The sequence below is a fragment of the Anomalospiza imberbis genome, chromosome 1, assembly GCF_031753505.1.
Source record: "Anomalospiza imberbis isolate Cuckoo-Finch-1a 21T00152 chromosome 1, ASM3175350v1, whole genome shotgun sequence".
Classification (NCBI taxonomy): domain Eukaryota; kingdom Metazoa; phylum Chordata; class Aves; order Passeriformes; family Viduidae; genus Anomalospiza; species Anomalospiza imberbis.
In genome coordinates, this window is record NC_089681.1 from 100,020,641 (window position 1) to 100,038,993 (window position 18,353).

General features: G+C 39.8%; 1 protein-coding gene across 7 annotated transcripts in view; it reads left to right on the forward strand.

Annotated features, from left to right (window-relative positions):
* The window catches only part of HECW1 (HECT, C2 and WW domain containing E3 ubiquitin protein ligase 1), a 243,743-nt gene that overhangs the window by 72,226 nt on the left and 153,164 nt on the right, over nt 1-18,353 (forward strand). For all 7 annotated transcript variants that reach the window (XM_068202204.1, XM_068202226.1, XM_068202236.1 and 4 more), the window contains one exon: nt 9,694-10,018. In XM_068202204.1, the coding sequence (XP_068058305.1) occupies nt 9,694-10,018 (325 nt within the window). The remainder of the gene's footprint in view (nt 1-9,693; nt 10,019-18,353) is intronic.

The following is an 18,353-nucleotide window of genomic DNA, read 5'->3' on the forward strand; positions in this document are numbered from 1 at the left end:
AGGGGAGATGATGGAACTGGGGGCATACTCTGAAGCTGGTATCTGGTTGAAAGACTGGTTTATTGCAATGGTTTGTTGTTGTTTGTAGATTAAAGGAATGGTTGATACAGGCATTAATACTTGACAGACTGCTAATGGTACCTACCTGCCTCACTGCCTGAGGAGGCTAAGAGACTGACACTTCAAGACACTTACACTCTTAAAGAAATACAGATGGAGGTACGAAGCATGACAGTCTAGCAGCGCTGAATGAAATAGGACATTTTTAATGTTCTCTTTGCTGTGGAGTGGGGGTCAGCCAAAGAACCATGAGTGAAAAGTGCCTCCTTCTAGCCCTCCTGGGTTTTGTATGTTTATTGTTCCCATGAGTTAATGCCTATTTTATAGCTGGTACAGCAAGTGATGCTGTGTGTCCTGTCCCTTCCTACCTACAAGTGTTGGGACAGTGGTATTGACAAGTGAGGAAGGGGAGATCGGCCTTGAGAATAAAAAGGGATGGGGAGGAGAAGAAGGTGCATGGTCACCTGGAATATGGCTATGGCATGGGCTGTGATGTGAGAGACATGGTACAGAGGAACAGGATCATTGCCAACAGCTTGGAATAGAGGGAGGTAGGAGGGAAAGTGCACACAGCTCTTTCAGAGGATAACACTCACAGAGTCAACAGAAGTTTTACATGTCATGGTGATAAATGTGGTATATATGGATGCACTTGTACTGCACAGGAGTGTCTAGGCCAAAAGAGAAGCATGAGTGGTGGGAATGCTACATGTATAGGTCTGCACAATAAATCCTTTGATACATACACACACTAACCTTTCATATGCAAAGATTTATACTTGTGTGTGAAAGGAGGTTAATATTAAAAACTTATCTTTTGAGATCTGTGCTTAGTTGTTTTCAGTCGCCTCTTTTTTGTGTGTATATTGTATGCATAATAAGCTATGCCTGACACCTGTATAATACATTAGACAAGTCTTTTCTTCTTGTGTCTGGTAGCAATATACACTACAGATATCACACAAGGCTTGTGTTCTAGCAAAACAGTTGTCTTAGTCTAAGGTGTAATGCATTCTTCATGGTAGAGAATGGTAGGATTTTTATAACTCTCATGTAACATAAGAAATTAAGAGTGCTTTCCACAAAAAGACTCCTCCAGTTGCTGAACTTTGGGGGAGAGATATAGGAAATCTCAGACTGCTTCTGAGCAATGACTGAGAAATTACTGTACATGACAGTTCTGGGAAACAGTGTACATTACTGGATATCTGTCTGCAACTCATATTTACTCTATATAATTTCATTGTTAGTCCCTTCAGTTGTGCAGAATGTCTTCACAGCTTTTCCTGTAAACCTCTGCTACATTTACTGGTACTACATTTTTTAAAAGAGCTGTACATAGAGTGCATATACTGTACTAAGTATTTTATTTTCTGTACTCTTTCTCTGGATGTACCTTCTAGTCTGCAATTTTGCAGTTGTCTAGAAAATCAGACTATTCTTAGGTAATCAGGTAGTAGTTGAGCTATGTTTTCTTAATTTCCCTTATGATTCTATTTTGCATCCCTTAATGTACTGAGAAAACACATTTTCTGCTGCCCTCAGGAGTACTTTTCCCACTTACTTTTATAGAATACAAAATTTTACAGCTTGAGAGGTCTGACTCCTTCCTACCTAACCTAACATGTCTGACCTAGGATCCCAACAGTCACTGACTCCTTAAAAAGGGATAAAGAGAGGTGAAGCTGAATTCTGCCTGGGAAAGCCTTACCTGAGTCTCAGTAATTTTCATGAAGCACTTGTCCCTTCCCTCTGAGTACTCAGGGAGTCTTGCATTCCTAAATTGGGTGACTTAAGTACTCAGAATTTCAACTGAATGAATCTAGACCTCTGTAGACATTGATCTTTTTCATGGACGAAGTACTTGAAGAACCAAAGCAACTGGTTATAAAAATCCATCAGGTAAGCTATGTCTGTTATTATGTGCTGTGCAGAACCTGAAACAGGACATCCAGCATGGTCAGGGCTTCTCAGTAGGGGTATCAGTGGATCACCTCAGAGAAGAGCAGCAGTGTTTTTAGCCTGTAACAGAGAAAAGCATCCCTGTTCTTAACCTCCTCCTTCCTGAAAGCCCCTTGGACTAAGTACCATTCCTGGGAGACCACCAGAGTCTCACTTTCCAGTGGACCTCATAAACATGGCAGTGATTCTTAAACAGACCAGTGTGGGACACACAGGCTTTTTGAGACAACCCTCTTCTTAGAGTGATGCTTAATTTACTTTAAAAGGTGGATTAAAATAATACTAGTGCCTGCTACAGAATATTTGGATTTCTTCCTGCCATGATTGTTGTCCATAAATATTGTTCTTGGGTTTGAAATGATGAAGAATGGAGGTTTTTAGTCTTTGGCACCACAGTCACAAGGACTTGTGTATCTGTGAATTTGGCATAGTCCACACTGACCTTTGTGGACATGAGGATGGTAAGAGGGGGTGGGTTGTGCTATGTACAAATGCTCCATCTTGCACCTGTTGAGAGGTAGTCACTGTCCTTCCTCTGTCTGGAACTGCTGCAGACTTTTCTGCCTGCTTCTGGTGGTTAAAACCAACCAAGTAAAAGATACACATTTCCTATTATGTGCATCATAAAGCATGAACAAAGGTGAGCATTGTAGACTTTGGAGTATTTGACTGTAGCATATGAGCAGATCTAAGCTTATTTCTTTCATTTTGTAGTGTGAAAAGAACAGAGTGAAGCTGTGTAATGTTGTCTTGATTAAAGGTATTTTCATGTTGACCCTTTTCTAATTCCCTTATAATTATCTTTTTGAGATTTTATATTCAGGCCATATTGAATATTTACCTGTTTTTGTGTACTTGAATATGTCCTTTAAAAATGTTGGCAGTGTTTTCAGATCTTTTTTCTGTAACGGGTAAGTCTGATGGCTGTTTCTCATCCCCTGCTGTGCTAAACTGCTGAGGCAAGACTGTTTTTGCTGCTACCGTTTTAACAGAAAATAAGAAATTATTTTTGTACTTAGTTGCATTCAACTGCATAAACTTCCTAGCGCTTTATGTAGTGAACTGTGAGTGGATTATTACTGACTCAGTGCAAATGTCTTGAACGTAAGATTGTTAATTGCTCTTAGTTAGACATAAAGTGGAGAAATTTGGTGTCAACTCATGTAAAACTGAGAAAATATCTTTTTGTTGTTGTTGTTTTTCAGAAGATTGTTTGGTTTATATACTTACAGGAGTACAAATCTTAATGTGATATGTATGTCTTTTAGCACGCTCTCTTGGGTTCATCAGACACTAGTTTTTTGTAGTACTTTCACACAGAGAAGAAAAAAAAACATTATTAATTTTCTTCCTTTTTCTGAACCCTGAGAATTTCCCTCCAATCACTGCCCCATATTCCAGCTTCTATCTTCTTGTCCCCAGGAGATTATTTAAGTGCTCTTAGAAAATATGGACTGCTCTTGTTTGTTTGCTCTGTAGATGCTAAAAGTACCCTCATTACTGTGCTGCCACTTTTTTCTGCTTTATGACTAATAGGCCTGAATCAGGAATCAATCCCACTCACCAGCACCAAACCTTGCTAGGCTGACCTTCAGGCCAGCTCTTTCATTTTGATTCTAATTTGTGCACTGATTTGCACATCACTGAAGCAAAGTTAAATATAAGAGGATACATTAACATAGCACTACAGCTGGACTGGAAAGGCACAAAGGTCAGAAAATGGAAAAATGAACTGCCTAATAACAGCCATTTGCCCTGCTGCTGATGTATAATGGCTTTGATTTTTGATTAGTGGTCATTATAGGCATATATATAAATATGTGTGTATGTGTGTGTGTGTGTACATATATATATATATATAGTGCCATAGAGGTGCAATATTGAGACAAATACTCTTAATGTTCTCTAGTTTTCTATGGCATGCACTCCTCTGAAATGTTTTCAGCTTTCCCAAGAACAGCAGTTTTTTCTATGTGCTCTGTAATATCTTTCAGGGGAAAGGGTGTCAGTAGACCATGTAAGCCTGCAACTACCTTGGGCTATTAAAAAATTCCTTTGGAATGCTAAGAAGCCATTCCTGTGCCTCTAAAATAAATGGACCGATGCTAAAAAGTTCCCTGTGCTCTCCAATTCCTTTGGCTTCATGGCATTTATGTTGGGTTTTATGTTTACAGCAAGTCAAGTACTAGATTGTATGGAGAAGACTTTGTATAGCATTTTTCACTCTATGCCCTTGTTTACTGGATTTGGCTGTAGTAGAAGCAATGCTTTAAAAATCCGTTTTTTTTAAAGCATTGTATTAACAATTCTTCCAAAATTCAACTGTTCAAAGGGATTTTTTTCTAACAGGATGATAAATAAATGAGATAGGTGGCAGTAGGTTGATGGGAGGTTGTTACGATAGCTGAAGCTGTAGCCTTGATTACAGCTTACTTTTGAACTGTGTTCTTTCTTAGCTCTGCATTGCCTTGCATTTTGTATTATGCCTGCAGTGATGGAAAATGCAAATGTTCTCATGGTTAAATTTGCTGTGCAGGTACCATGTGCTGTGTTGAGGACTGTCCCCAGGCAGAATGGAAGAAATCAGAATACTTCATTTGCCTTTTCATGCCTCTGAGTTTGATGGAGGGATAGCATAATTTCCCTGAAAGCAGCTGAGTGGTGGTGGCTAAGGGGCCCTCAGGTCTATGGGTGGGGAGAGCAGATGAGGAAGAGAGGCGTCCAGAGCAGGCCTGCAGTTGGTGTGAAGTTGAGAAGTTTCCTGGGAAGAGCAAGAAGCAGATCCTGCAATAAGTATTCAGGGCTATGGAAAGTGAGAGAGTTTGCTCTGAGGAAAGACTTCACATTGCTGAGTTGAGAGTAAGGCTGGAGGGGAAAGTCCTGCCCACTAAGGAGTAGCAGCAAGATTCATTATCATATACTTTTGCTTTCACCCAATTCTTTTACTCTTCCAAGCAACAGAGGTGATTTTCCTGTCCTTCAGAACTTACCCAATTCTAATATAAGCTCTAATAAAACGGTTTTACATGCTGAAAGCCCTTTCAGCAGCCTCGCCTTCAAGTTAAAGGTCTTCCTCAAAGCTCTGGCTTGCAGATTCCCATCACATCATTTTTTGATGACTGTAGGCACTATTGTTTTCCTACTTGTCTTTCTGGCCCAGCCTCAGGATTTCACCCTGGGTATTCAAACCTGGGCTATGACAATGGTTTTCTAAATCTTTTCAGGTTTTCTCTCATCCAGCTTACCACATCTCTCATGCAGGCTGTTACCAACTTATTTACTGTTATTAAGTACTTCCTGACAGTTGTACTAACTTACTGTTAATATAATATCCTTGTTGGCACACATGCTCTTACCTTCTTGAAAGCTGGTCCGAAGAGTTCTGCTGAGGTAATTTATCACTTTCACCAGACTGCCCTAATTTTTTACTTTTAAATCAGTCTTAGCTCCTTCTTGTCTTTAAAAAAACACATAAGCTTTGCAAATGACAGCTAAAAGCTTATCAGGAGAGCCTTAATTTCTGGTGGACTGACTCTACATCTGATTTGCCTATGATATCAGACTTGACTACTGGCATATTAAATTTTCTGATGGATAAATGCACTGTGTCCCAAGCTTCCCATCACAGAAAGCTATCTCATTGTCTTTCTCAGCAGTTGCCCTTGAAATTTGGGTTGCAGTGATGCTTGCAGACATCTGAGTGACTACTTTGAGCCCGCTGTCATGGTTGCTCATATTCTCACCTTGTTCTCTTCAATTTCTTCATCTGCCAGGGCTCCAGTGATGGGTTGTGTTTCAATCATATTCTGTCTCTGGTATGACCAGTAAAAGTCCATTGTATCACCATCCTGACCTGCACAAATCCATCTTCCAGCAATCAGAGGTAAATGGTATCAGTCCAAGTTTCTGGAAGAAAGCTCTTAATTGTCTGAACAGAGAACAAAGCTGGATCCTTGCAGATGTTTAGCTGAGATCTATCTCTTTTTGCTAAAACATCATGGACTTTTCTAGCATGATTTCAAATACACCTAAATGAAAAAAAATATCCCTAACATTAAACCCTTCCAGGGGACATTAAACACTTCTATGGGACACTTCCATGGCAGCTCTAAATCCTGTGGTGAAATTCAGGTAGCAATAGTGGTGTGAAGCCTCTCAGCCAGAGGATTATTCTTGTCTCAAAGAGAGAGACAAGTACCATTGATGGTGCATTTTTTTCGGGTAGCGAAGGAAAAGGCACCGGTGACAACAGTTCTGTGCTTTCTGAATGCCTGACAGCAATTGGGAAAGGAGAGAGGTGTGAGTGCGAAAGGGAAAGAATGTGGGAAGAAACTGTGAAATTTTTTGTCTTGGTATTTGCTGATTACAGGTTTTCTATGTTTATATTTTTGAAGGCAGTTTTCTTTACAGTCAGATTTCATCTGTTATTTCCTGTAGGCTGCTCCTTCCTACTTTCCCTGTTAGTATTGCAGTTGGATTTATATTGGAGGGGAAAAAAACCCCTTCAATTATTTTTTCTGGTATTGGTTTGCATTGGATGGAATAAGTGAGATAAATAAGAGTCAAACTGCTGCTCACAGATAATCCTCCAAATATCTGATTTTGGGTAGGACTTTTCATGTAGCTGGTAGATCTTTAGAGACAAAGCTTTCCAGAGCTCTTTGAAAATGAGCGGTGGGGGGAGTGAGTGGGAAAGTGAAGCCTAGGTGGTCATTTTGTGCAGAGTGTCTCTGGGTGGAAACCCCCCTACAAGGACTGACTGTAGAAGCAGTTGTAGAATCATTGTTTTGAAGCAGGAATGAAGAGGTCTTTTTTGACAACCAACATTTGGCCTTTCTTTGTTCTCGCTTTATAATTTACACTCTATATTAGAAATGACTGTTTAGTGTAGTGTGTGTAGTGTACACATCACTGCAAGAGGATTGAGTAAATACTAATCTCACACCCCTAAAAGAGACATAATTTTTAAAATATATTATGTATCCATGACAGATCAGATGGCTTTTACAAGACATCAAGAGGATGTCTTTGCAGTTTTTTAAGCTGTCTCACCATGACTGGGACTCTATCACCAGGGCTTGGGGGCTTTAGATAGTTACATAGAAAACATGAAAAGCTGGTAATAAAATGTGGAATAACTATTGTACCTAACCTCTTTTCTACTTACTCATGCAGCCTTGCTTGTATGTTGATGCCATTATTTAATCCTGATAATTATGTGTGACTACTTCATTCATTTTGGGTTTTTTTCAGTTTGGGGATTTTCTGGAAATACAAGAGACTTGTATTTACAGAGAATTTGGCCTTCTGGGTTTAAAATTATGCTATTTGTTCCATTGACATCAACATACAGGAAAGCAGGAACTTACAGAATTCAAACAAAGTGATAAATATACCATTTTTATTAAACCTGCTTAAAGTCATGCTGGAGCTGAAAAAAATGTTAAAGTCTAATTTAATTTTAAGGTATGCAGTTAATTAATACTCTACATCCATTAACATTCAAAAATGAAAGTATTTGCAGAACCACTACTCCCTGGAGTAATTTGTCACCAGAAATAAAATGTCTGCCTTTGAACTGAAGTAGCTTTTGGGTAGTGCAGTGAGCAAAGGAACCCATGTTAATGATACAGACTAATCCAAAGAGTGAGCTTTAAGTTCGTTACACTGATATCTCACAATTATAAAACCAGTTCTAGTTATCTCAGATACTTTTGTGACAGCAAATGCCTTCTTTGCCAAGTGACAGAAACTACCAACAATTTTAATTTACTGACTAGAGCGTGATAGTTTGTGTGCCTGCTTGTGCATCCCAGATTAGAAAATGTTCACAGCATGTTTCTTGATTAAAAAAGATACATTTTCTGTTTACATGGAATTTTGGTCTTTATACTGTGAACTCTCTTTCCAAACAGTGAATGAATGCAAGAAAAGAAGCAGCAAAAAAGACAGAATGAGATGCACAGCAAATGCAACACAATACCCTTCCCCTTCCCCTTCCCCTTCCCCTTCCCCTTCCCCTTCCCCTTCCCCTTCCCCTTCCCCTTCCCCTTCCCCTCCCCTCCCCTCCCCTCCCCCTCTATTAGAGGAAAAAATATCTTTTGCATTATTAGCTTCAGTCTTGCAGCACTTCTTATAATGTGTGGCATTCCTACCAGAGCTATTTTTGCTTATAAACCCTGTTCAATGCACTAAGTGAGGATTTGGGTCAGTGGATTTTAAGCGTTGTCAGGCAGTGTTTGCAAAGTGACAGCATATTCTAGGGGTGCAAACATGCCAGCTGATTTTTTTGCTCTCTGTACAGTTTTTGTGCAACAGAATCCTAAGATATAATAAGAGGTTGCTTAATTGTTCCTCCAAAACCAGTATTAATAAAGAAAATATTTGGGGTTTTTTTCAGGACTTACTGTTCTTCTGTGCTGCCACAACCGTCATAAAGCCTCTGTTAAATAACTGCTTGGCTGGACAAAGGAGCTATGATTTTCTGCCATTTAATTTGTTTGAGTTCAAAAGGACGATTTGACTTCTGATCATGTGAAAAGCATTTCATTGCATACTGGAATGCTGTCTGGTTTTGTATCTAACAGACTTGACAGCATAGCTGGCAACAGACAGATAATGGAAGGCTAATGAATAATGAAAAGCTGAGTGATTGAAATAGCAGAGCTGCAGGGAGAGAAGAGGGAAAGCTAGGATGCAAAATGGAAAAACAAGCAGTACGGAATTCAGGAATAACTAGTATTTTGATCAGTATCAGAGAATGTCTTCACATCAGAATTCAACCCAGTCATAACTTAAGCATTCTCCATCTGCCATCTCACGAAAGCTCTTAACTTGTGCATTGAGACACGTTTTGTAAAAGTCACTCAGCTTGCCTTGAGGAGGGCAAGGTTGAAATTAAAATAATTTTCAACTTCTAGGATGATGACTACTCTGCAGTAACCTTCTTAATTGTCATTAATTGTCTGGTGCATTCATAAATTCCTACGTGAGCGGGGAGTGCTTAGTATCTCACAATCTGCTGCAAAAACCAGATCAGAGCTATAGCATTGGAAGCTATCAGCTCTGCAGAGGGACATTGCAACGCTTACTTTGTATTTATATTTCTGGGCAGCGTTAATTCTGTTTTCATGGTGCTCACTCTTCAGATACCCAGCAGGGAGGAACAGCTCTTACTCACTGCTAACTGGTCTCTCCAGGTGAAATATGGTCTCCAGAGTGACTGCGCCTTAAGAAGGATTCTTCTGCAAATGTAGCAAGAATTACTGGGGCTAACACTTAACTCCAGGTGTCAAAAGTGAGAAGACTATCTCGTGTCGTCAAAAGAGGGTGGCTCTCTGGCAGTTCCGTAGTAGTGGTGTTTGTGTCTGTATATGTGCGTTAAAATGGAGGAAGCCAACTCCTATTAATTTCCTTACACTGCCAAGCTCAGTTGTGGCTGAGCTTGGTGGTGCAAGGCTTGCTCTTACACTTGCTTTCACGGTAAGAGTTACAGAGTAGAAGTTGAATCCAAACTGTTCTTGCTGCGTCTTTTCATGTCTCTTTTTTTGCAATGATAAATGGAAAAAGATATTTTACTTTCTTGCTGTAATTTACTACTTTTCCTGAGCTCTGATATCACTGAAAAATTAGTAACACTGTAAATACTATCCTTTCTTTTTTTCTTCACAGAATCTGTACCAAAACAGGTTCCTGGGCCTGGCAGCCATGGCATCTCCATCTAGGAACTCACAAAATCGGCGCCGGTGCAAAGAGCCTCTCAGATACAGCTATAACCCTGACCAGTTCCATAACATGGACATCAGGAACAATTCCCATGAGACGGTCACCATTCCTAGGTCTACCAGCGACACAGACCTCGTCACTTCAGACAGCCGGTCTACCCTGATGGTCAGCAGCTCCTACTACTCCATCGGGCATTCGCAGGACCTAGTGATATACTGGGATATAAAAGAGGAAGTGGATGCAGGGGACTGGATTGGCATGTATCTCATAGGTAAGTCCCTGTTACCCCTTCCCCTTTGGGTTCCTTGCTGCTTTTTGTAGATGTAGGCATTAGGCTAATACGGGTTAATGATAGTTGTGAGCTGATACAGCTCCCTTAAGTGTAGTCTTAAAGTGGGTTTATATATTACAAGAATTTTTTCTGCTCCTTTCTGTATTACTGGTTGCAGTCCTTGTGCTCATTTTTTTTCAGTAAAGATACAAAAAGGCTTTCTGTTGATGGTTTCTTGACATTTCAAGATAAATTCATTTTAAAGACATTTGGATGTTGGGAAAATACCTCCTGTATCAAGACAGTATAATATTTTCAGCATTTCCTCTTGAGATTCCTTGAGTTATCTATGACAGTTGAGAGGTTTTACAAGTCAAGAATATGAATCATTTAAAAACCTTGTGAGAATGCTTTTTCTCCATAGCCACAGGATATTTTGATATGAACAGTAATTTTAGATTGAGACAGTCTGAAATTGTCCCAGAAAGTTTTGCTTTTTTTTTCCTTTTATTGTGTATTGGAAGCTATATTGAGCCACGTACATTAGCATTTTTTTGGCAACTCCATCTAGTAAAGCCAGCCCCACATAAGAGTAATAAGAAATGGTTTAAATCCACTTTTACCTGATTGTTTCATTTCAGTATAAAATTAGGTTTTTTTAACCTGGTTTGGTTCCTATAGAAATAGTCCTACTGCTGAGACTGGAGTTTGTTAGCTCTGCTCCCTGCTAAATTTTGAAAATGATTTTGAAACTGATTTTGAAAATCAGTTTCAGATGCATTTCTCTGTGTATTAGGGGTCTTAAAAAGGTAAAGTTCTTGAGTGTTTCTTGAAAACCAGTGACTTTATAAAGAATTGGTGCCCCCGCAAAGGGAAATGTTGGTAAATTGCTTTCCTTGTCTATTTGGACGGTATGCCTAGTACCAAGCAGATATTTTAGTTCTAATAGCATGGTTTCATCTTGCCCAGACAGAGAACCAAAACCAGATAAGCATATGATGTTGTGATAAGAGCTTTAGGAGCAGGCAGGGGGGACATCATAGGGAGCCATGGTGTTACAGAAGTGCTTTAGTGGATGAAACCAAATGGCTTGTCTTCACATACTGATGATATTGGGAACATAGATGTTGGTGACATGGGGATATGTGAGAAAGTGCTAGGTCTGAGCATGTAGAAGAGCCATGGTGGCTAGGTGTTAGGCATTGGAACGTAAGTTCAGGGTATTGAAGAGACTGTAAAACGGGCTACACAAGAGTGGCTATTTGGGACGTGGAGGGAAAGGGGTGAAGGTTACAATAACCCAAGCTGCAGTACTTCTTCCCATGAGTAATCTCATAAAATGTCCTTCTTTGAAAAGAAAAGTAGGCTTCTGAAATTTAAATCTTTTAGGAAAGGAACAGAGACTGGCTTTAAAACAGATGCCTTGAAATCAGCCTAGTTTGCTGGCCTTAACAGAAAATTACTTTTGCTTACTTAAATTACTTTAAGTTTGAAGTGAAGTGTTTTGCTGGAATAGATGAGAAGACACAGCAGCCCCCAGCACTGGGCACTATGAAATACTGTATGCCTATTCTGAAGTAGTGCAGGCAACTCATGAACTATTGCCTCAGTAGATAGAGACAGTATTCCTTCTCATGGTCTGAAGTCAACAGAAAGTGCATAGGGCTGTTTCATACTGACTGAACTTGTTCAGCCAGGTTTCACAGCTCAGGCATTGCATCCAGGGCTATGAAGACACACTTTTTTTTTTTTTTTTTTTTTTTTTTGATAAGCAACATGAATACATAGAAATTTAACTGGGCAAAATAAAAATATACCATTGTACTTCTGCTTCATTTGCCATTTCAAACAGGATATATTGCCCCAAACTCTCCAGTAAATTAAAGGTTGATGTCTTTGAAGGTGTTTTGTCTCCACTCTCTCAGGTTCCCACTCTAAATAACTGAGGAAATAACAGACAGCAGCATCCCTCATTCCCTTTTTTCTCTTCCCTTCCCCTCTTGCCACTCCTGCCCCCCCTGAAAACCTCATATAATATGAGCTTTGGTTTTGGTTCCCTTTATAAAACATGGACGACTGTGAAGATCACTTGGGTTTCAGAGTTTGTATGACAAGGAAAACACTCAGAATCTACGAGGGTATCTGGCACTCTAGCTGTATCCACATTTACAAAGTAGGGTGAACCAGTAGGAATGGGTCCGTAGAAGCAAACATCTGATGAAGGCCTTTTTGGGGGCTTGACTTAGAACAGTTTCAGTCTGGCAGACTGAATGTCCTTGAGTTGATGTAGTGCATCTTTCAGTTTAGGTTCATCAGGACAGAATCAAGTTCATGTGGCTATATGACAGCACAGTCTCATAGTGGGGTAGGTACAGTTAGAAGGGTCCATACAAAGCACCCTTCTGACCTGAAATTCTGCTTGTGACCAGTCCATAGGGATGGGAGATCCAGACATCCCTAATGGCTTAGATTTGTGTGTGCATTTGCACAGATTTTGTGAACCTGCGCCCCTGTTAAGAGAAGGAATTTTCCTGGCGTTGTGGGTATGACCTTCACAATGGAAACTGATCTATAACTATGTTTTGAATTAGCAGCCAGACTGGAACAAGAGAACCAAAGAAACTATGAGCTTTTCCCAGTCTGCTCAGGAGAGGATTAGTGTTGAAGCCTATTATTATCACTCGCCTGGCAGCTCTGTTAACTAATGCGATGCTGCTGGTCATTCTAGTGTTTGTCTCAGTCCACCCTGTGGATACAACCCAATCCTTTCTGTGATTGTTTGGGTTGGTGAAATTGGAGCTGAAAGGTTTGAATGTAGCACTGTATAGTATTGTGGAGAGTCATGAGTACTCTAGTACTCATGACTAAGGATGCAAATAAGGAAATTATATGCATCCTTAGGATATCAGGCAGTGTGTTGTGGATTTTCTTTAAGCCTTGGTGTTGGAAGCATTGGAGTTGGTTTTTGTTATTTGTTTTGTGGGAGTATCCCAGGAAAGGACTGTGCAGAAGCAGAACAGAAGGCAGTTCTATGTTGTAGGAGTTTAATTGTTGCCATTGTAGTATTCTAGGGAAGATCTCCAAATAATTTTGTATGAATGTTGGTTTTGAAATGCATAAAACTTTGTTTTCACCACCACTGCCATCACTAAAAATTTGATGATACCCAATAAACTTCAGACTTCAGAATAATGGTATTCCAATTTCTGGATAAATTGGGGTGATATAAATAGCTTCAACAACAACAAAAAAAAAAAGCCTGAAAGAGGAGTTGAGGGAATCTTCCCTGTGGGAAAATTCTGTCTGGTTGCTCCTCTTTTGAGGAGCCACAGCTCCTTTTACCACAAGATACCTGTTCTTCTCCCCTGTCGATCCATTTATGCATTCCTTAGGGTGGCCAGCTGGGAAAAAAAAAAAACCCAGTCTTTGCAGAAGCAGGCAAGAGCTGGATTTAGTACTGGTTATTAGACATAACATTGGTCATGGTCTCAGCAAATGGACTAAGCTGAGTCAGTCTCTCAAAAAGCTGTGTAAAAAATGGTGGTCATGTGTCTCATGGCAAAAAATAGTATCCACCCTGAAGCTTCCTGAAAACATCCATGCATGCACACGAACATGAGTTTCATGAAGGGCCATAGAAAAACTCCTTAGCTGAAGGGAAAATAGTAAATGTTGACTCTCTTAAAATAGAGATGTTATTAATTCAGCACATTTTAAGATTAGCTGTGGAAAGATAACAAAAAAAAGTAAATTGGAAAAACAAGCATTTCTTAAGACATACTGTGCATTCAGGAACAGGAATTACGTTTCATTCCTGCTATGCTTGAGCTCTAGAGATGCTCTAACTTCTTTATATACTATTTATCAGCTCTGAGCAATGCAGAGGAACCTCTACATTCTGTAACAACTCATCTGAAATGTGCATTTGTCTTCCCTCAAGAGAACTACAGTATTATGAACATTCAGCAATTTTTCAGAAACAGACCCACAATCTAAAATATGTGTAAACACTCAAAAAGAGTTCTCTAAGAAATTTGAACATAACAAAGCTCTGTTGCTATTTAAAAGTTTCTGGAATTTAAGTTTTCTTTGCAGAAAAGCTATTTGTAAAGAAAGGCCTATTGGGAAAAAATGAAACTAAAACAAAGTTATGAATAATGAAGAAAGGGTATATTTTTTAACGTAAGGACTCTCATTTAATGGCTACTGTGAGGCAGCTGGAATATTTGCAGTTATTTATCTCAAGGCTTTCTCTTTCTCTCTTATCTCATTTGCTATTGCTGTTTGCTACAGTATGAAGTCCCTTTAGATAAATTAATATGGACTGCTGGCAGCTGCCTGCAGATAAAGAGCTATCTTATAATTACTGTAGTGGCATTTTAGCTGCTACTAGATTTCACTTCTGTCATCACCTCCATATCTGATGTAAAGGAGCTAGTGAGAAATGTTTAAAGCAGACTTTTGAAAAAATCATTTGCTCCAGTGTCTCTGCATGCTGATGTTAGGGGTTTATCAGGGCTAACATTATACTTTGCTTACTCATATAAAGTAGGCTTTCTTTCCTTCAACATTTTCTTATATGAAAACAAAACATTATATAGGGTATTTTTAAAAAATGTCTTCATACACAAATCTTGGAGGGTCCAATTTCCTGTCTGTAGCTGGCTTTTTCCAGAGTAGTTCCTCTCGAATTTATATAAGTAGAAATGTCTTCATCTGCTTAAGTGGCTGAAGTTTAGCTTTAAAACTTTTTTCCTCCTCTGTTTCATCCTGTGGTGTTATTTCTCCCCCAGAAAGGCAATTCACCACAATATGACAAATCTAATAACTATTAGTTAATAGACCTTTAGACATTTGTTTAAACACTCTCTGGGTTGATTTTAAGCTTAGATGGCCTGTGTTGCTGTTCTGTTCGCTGAAACAAGTGGGAAAATGTACATTATTCCTGCCACAGACTTGGACCAGAACTTGTTTGTGCAGCTATTTTACCAAACATCCAATACGTATGAGCAGAAAGAGTTTCAATGTTGCCAGCAGAGATGTAAAATGTTAGAAACAGCAATGTGCATATAAGGCTGGGAGTTGTGGGTGTCTTTGTTACAGGTCTAATCCTGGATTTAGGCTCTCTCTTCATGTTTGGATGGTAGCTCCACCTCTCTGCTTCAGATGCAGCTGTCTGTGAAACAAAATATTTCACAATGTGCCTGCTTAGAGTGAATTTTGTTGATGCCTGGATTTGTTGTGTTCTGGGGTCACCCGTCTTTCCAATCTTTTTATGGCCTTTGGAAGAGAATTTCTCTGTGGTCTTAGGGCTCCTCCTCAGTAGGTCATCATGTAGTTGGGTCTCTCGCCAGGCTGGAGGTGGCAACCATGGCTGGCTGTGATCACCTCAGCAAGTTAAGCTTTGTTGGACACCTGCAATTCTGCTCCCTCTGTGAAACATCAACAGAGGTGCCCAGTGGCCAAGCAGCTTTCACTAGGCACAGCACAATTTATTTCAGGAACAAAAAGTGTCAGAGGAGCAGGTATCACAGCCCCTGGGAGATATATTAGTGCAGCAATATCAGTTCTTTGTCCCAACCTGGCTTGCCTTCACCTGGCTGCTCTTCAATCCAGTGAGAATGATTTATCAGGCTGAGTCACTTCTTGCCTTTCCCAGTTCTGTATCTATCTGGTGCACCACTTCAGTCAGACAAAACCTGGATATGCTGTTTACAGATCCACCAAATGTGACATGAACACAGTTAGCTTTTGCATCTGATTCACCCCTTTACAAGTAGATACAGTCAACACCTAAATGCAAGGGTTTCTGAATATTCCCAACAGATATGGCTTCTGACATGTCTTCCCTTTCACTGCTTCCAAGGTTCAGCTGTCATTTGTGTTAACATTGATAGTAGCAATGCACCAAAAAGCTTCTGCAGAGTGCTTACTAGAGTAGTGGTGTGCTTTATGGTCTTTTAGGGAACTCATAGTAAAGAAGCCTGCAGACTGACAGTTCTTTTCCTTAAATATATTTAATATGTGGTAGAGGTGTTTACTGTGTGCCAAAGGATTCCAATTTTCATGTATTACTTCTCTGTAAAATAACAGCTCTTATGAACATCTTTGTAGGTGAATGGGTAAAAAAGAATTTTCCATTGCAACTCTTCATGCTGAATATCAGGAGAGAGAAATAATGCAGACAGGGAGTCACTTAATCCTCATGCCTTCTCAGTGACTTCTAAGGTCCTTATGTGCATGGATAAAACTGCCTCTGTACTGTGCAAGGATGGTCCATATTGCTGTATAGCCCAGACTTAGAGTGAAGTCAGTAGTGATCACCTACTAAAATATTCTGGAAGAAACTGGCTGGGGATATTGGTGCACCAAATCCCAGATTTTGGCCTCAATCCTGCAAAAGAAGCATATTCCATGCAGAACGTTCACACCGTTGACTGGATAGAATTAATCATGGCACAAACAGTGGACAGAACAGACATAAAATTCTTGGCAGGATAAAGCTTAAAGCAGAAAGATTTGTTTTGGAGAGGTTGCCAGCCATGTGGATTTTTAAGGTTCAGCATATGTTTTTCTTCTCTTACTTTTCTGGTTTAGAGCTAAATCCTTCCCATTCCTTTGTGTTTATAACACTTACATTGCACTGTTCATAACACTGGGATATTCCCATGCTGCCTTCCACAACTACTGTAATGACTGTGTATGCATTTAGCTTTTGTAATCTTTCTCATCCATTGATCTATCCAGTCCTAAAGGCATTTTTTCTTCACTGGAGATCTTTCACTTTGTAATAAGTTTATAACTGAATACCATTTTCCAGATAAAATCAATCCAGATTCTCAAGAGGTTCTTTGCACTGTGGTACTTCAGTGTACACATCTGAGTTGTGTTTGGATTTTTTTTCCTACTGCTTTATCAGATCACAACCTCCTGTCTAATTTACTGTTTGCTGTTTTGTCTTTCAACATTTCTGTAAATCCATTTTCCATTTTTCCATTTTACTGCAAATTATTTCCCCCCTATTTAATGAACATTGTTAACCTAGAAAAATGTCATCCTTGTTCACATTTCAGATCTTCCAATGTCCCTTTATATCTTGTCTTCATACTGCCTTGGGCCTGCAGCATCTCTTATTTTAAAATTTTCTAGCAGATTTCGTGGCTGCACTGCTGTGACCTAATCCTCATTTTCCAAATTGCACTGTAGTCAATGGGGAGGCTTCCACTGACTGTGAGAACTTTGTTGTTATATTAAAAAAAAGAAAAAAAAATTCTTCCATGTTGTACCTTACCACATCATCAGTATGCATTGGAGAAATCGGGATCATCCTTGCTTGGATTCCTCCCTCCCATCTTCAGTTCTGTGTGCAAATTGGATGTCATTACTTGTGAATAAGTTCGTGCAATGCATAGGTGAAGTAGAGCTGTTGCTGTACTGAGACCCAAATGTGGTCCACCTGCTGCAGGGATAAGAATAAATCTAAAAGTGCAGGAGCTTTAAAGGAGAAGCCTGTAGCTGGCACGGGCACACCTGAAATAGCACTGACAGCTGTGTGGTGCTGTCACACTTCTAAGGGTATGCAGAACCAAATTATACCAGTATTACTGGACAGATGCCCATCCCACTGCAACCTAACATCTCCTGGGGGGGGTTTAGGCCCCACAAGTTTTTATTGCTGGGGCTCCACTCCTTGCTTTCCTCCTTCCTTCTACCTTTTCAGCAGATTTGTGGTTACAGGAGAGAAATACATGAGTGGTGGGTTGTTCTGGAGCACAGCTCCCTAACACTGCAAGGACACCATGGAAGAATAGAGTCTATTTCCATCAGCTCTGCTTTTAGCCAGAGGTTCCACTGTTGCTGGAAAGGAGAGGGAAGTTCATTGAGTGACAGAGCTCAAACTCTCAGTGTGGTTAACTCAAGTGCAAGTGAGGAAGAACCGGATCCACAGTTCACCCATGGCGTTCTGAAAACCTACAGGCATATCATTGCCAAGATGTAATAGGGTCTCTGTAATGGCTAGTCATTTGCTTTTTTGATTGTTGTTGGTGTCATGAAAAATGAGAATGTTATCTCCCAGCAGTAATTTGGAGAGTACTGGAGTGGTAAAGGGTGATAAGCGGCTCTGATATAAGCTAGATGTTCAAAGATAAAAGTATTTCACTGAAAGTTGAGACTCCTTGGTTTTAGGAGTGGCTGACAGGTCATTTGGTTTTAATGTGTAATTCTTTCTGCTTCAGGCTTGAAATCCACCATGCCTGCATTTCTAATGTGCCTGGAGCAGTTTTACTTATGGCCACCACCTTCTGTCCTCAGTGACCAAGAATTGTTCTAACTT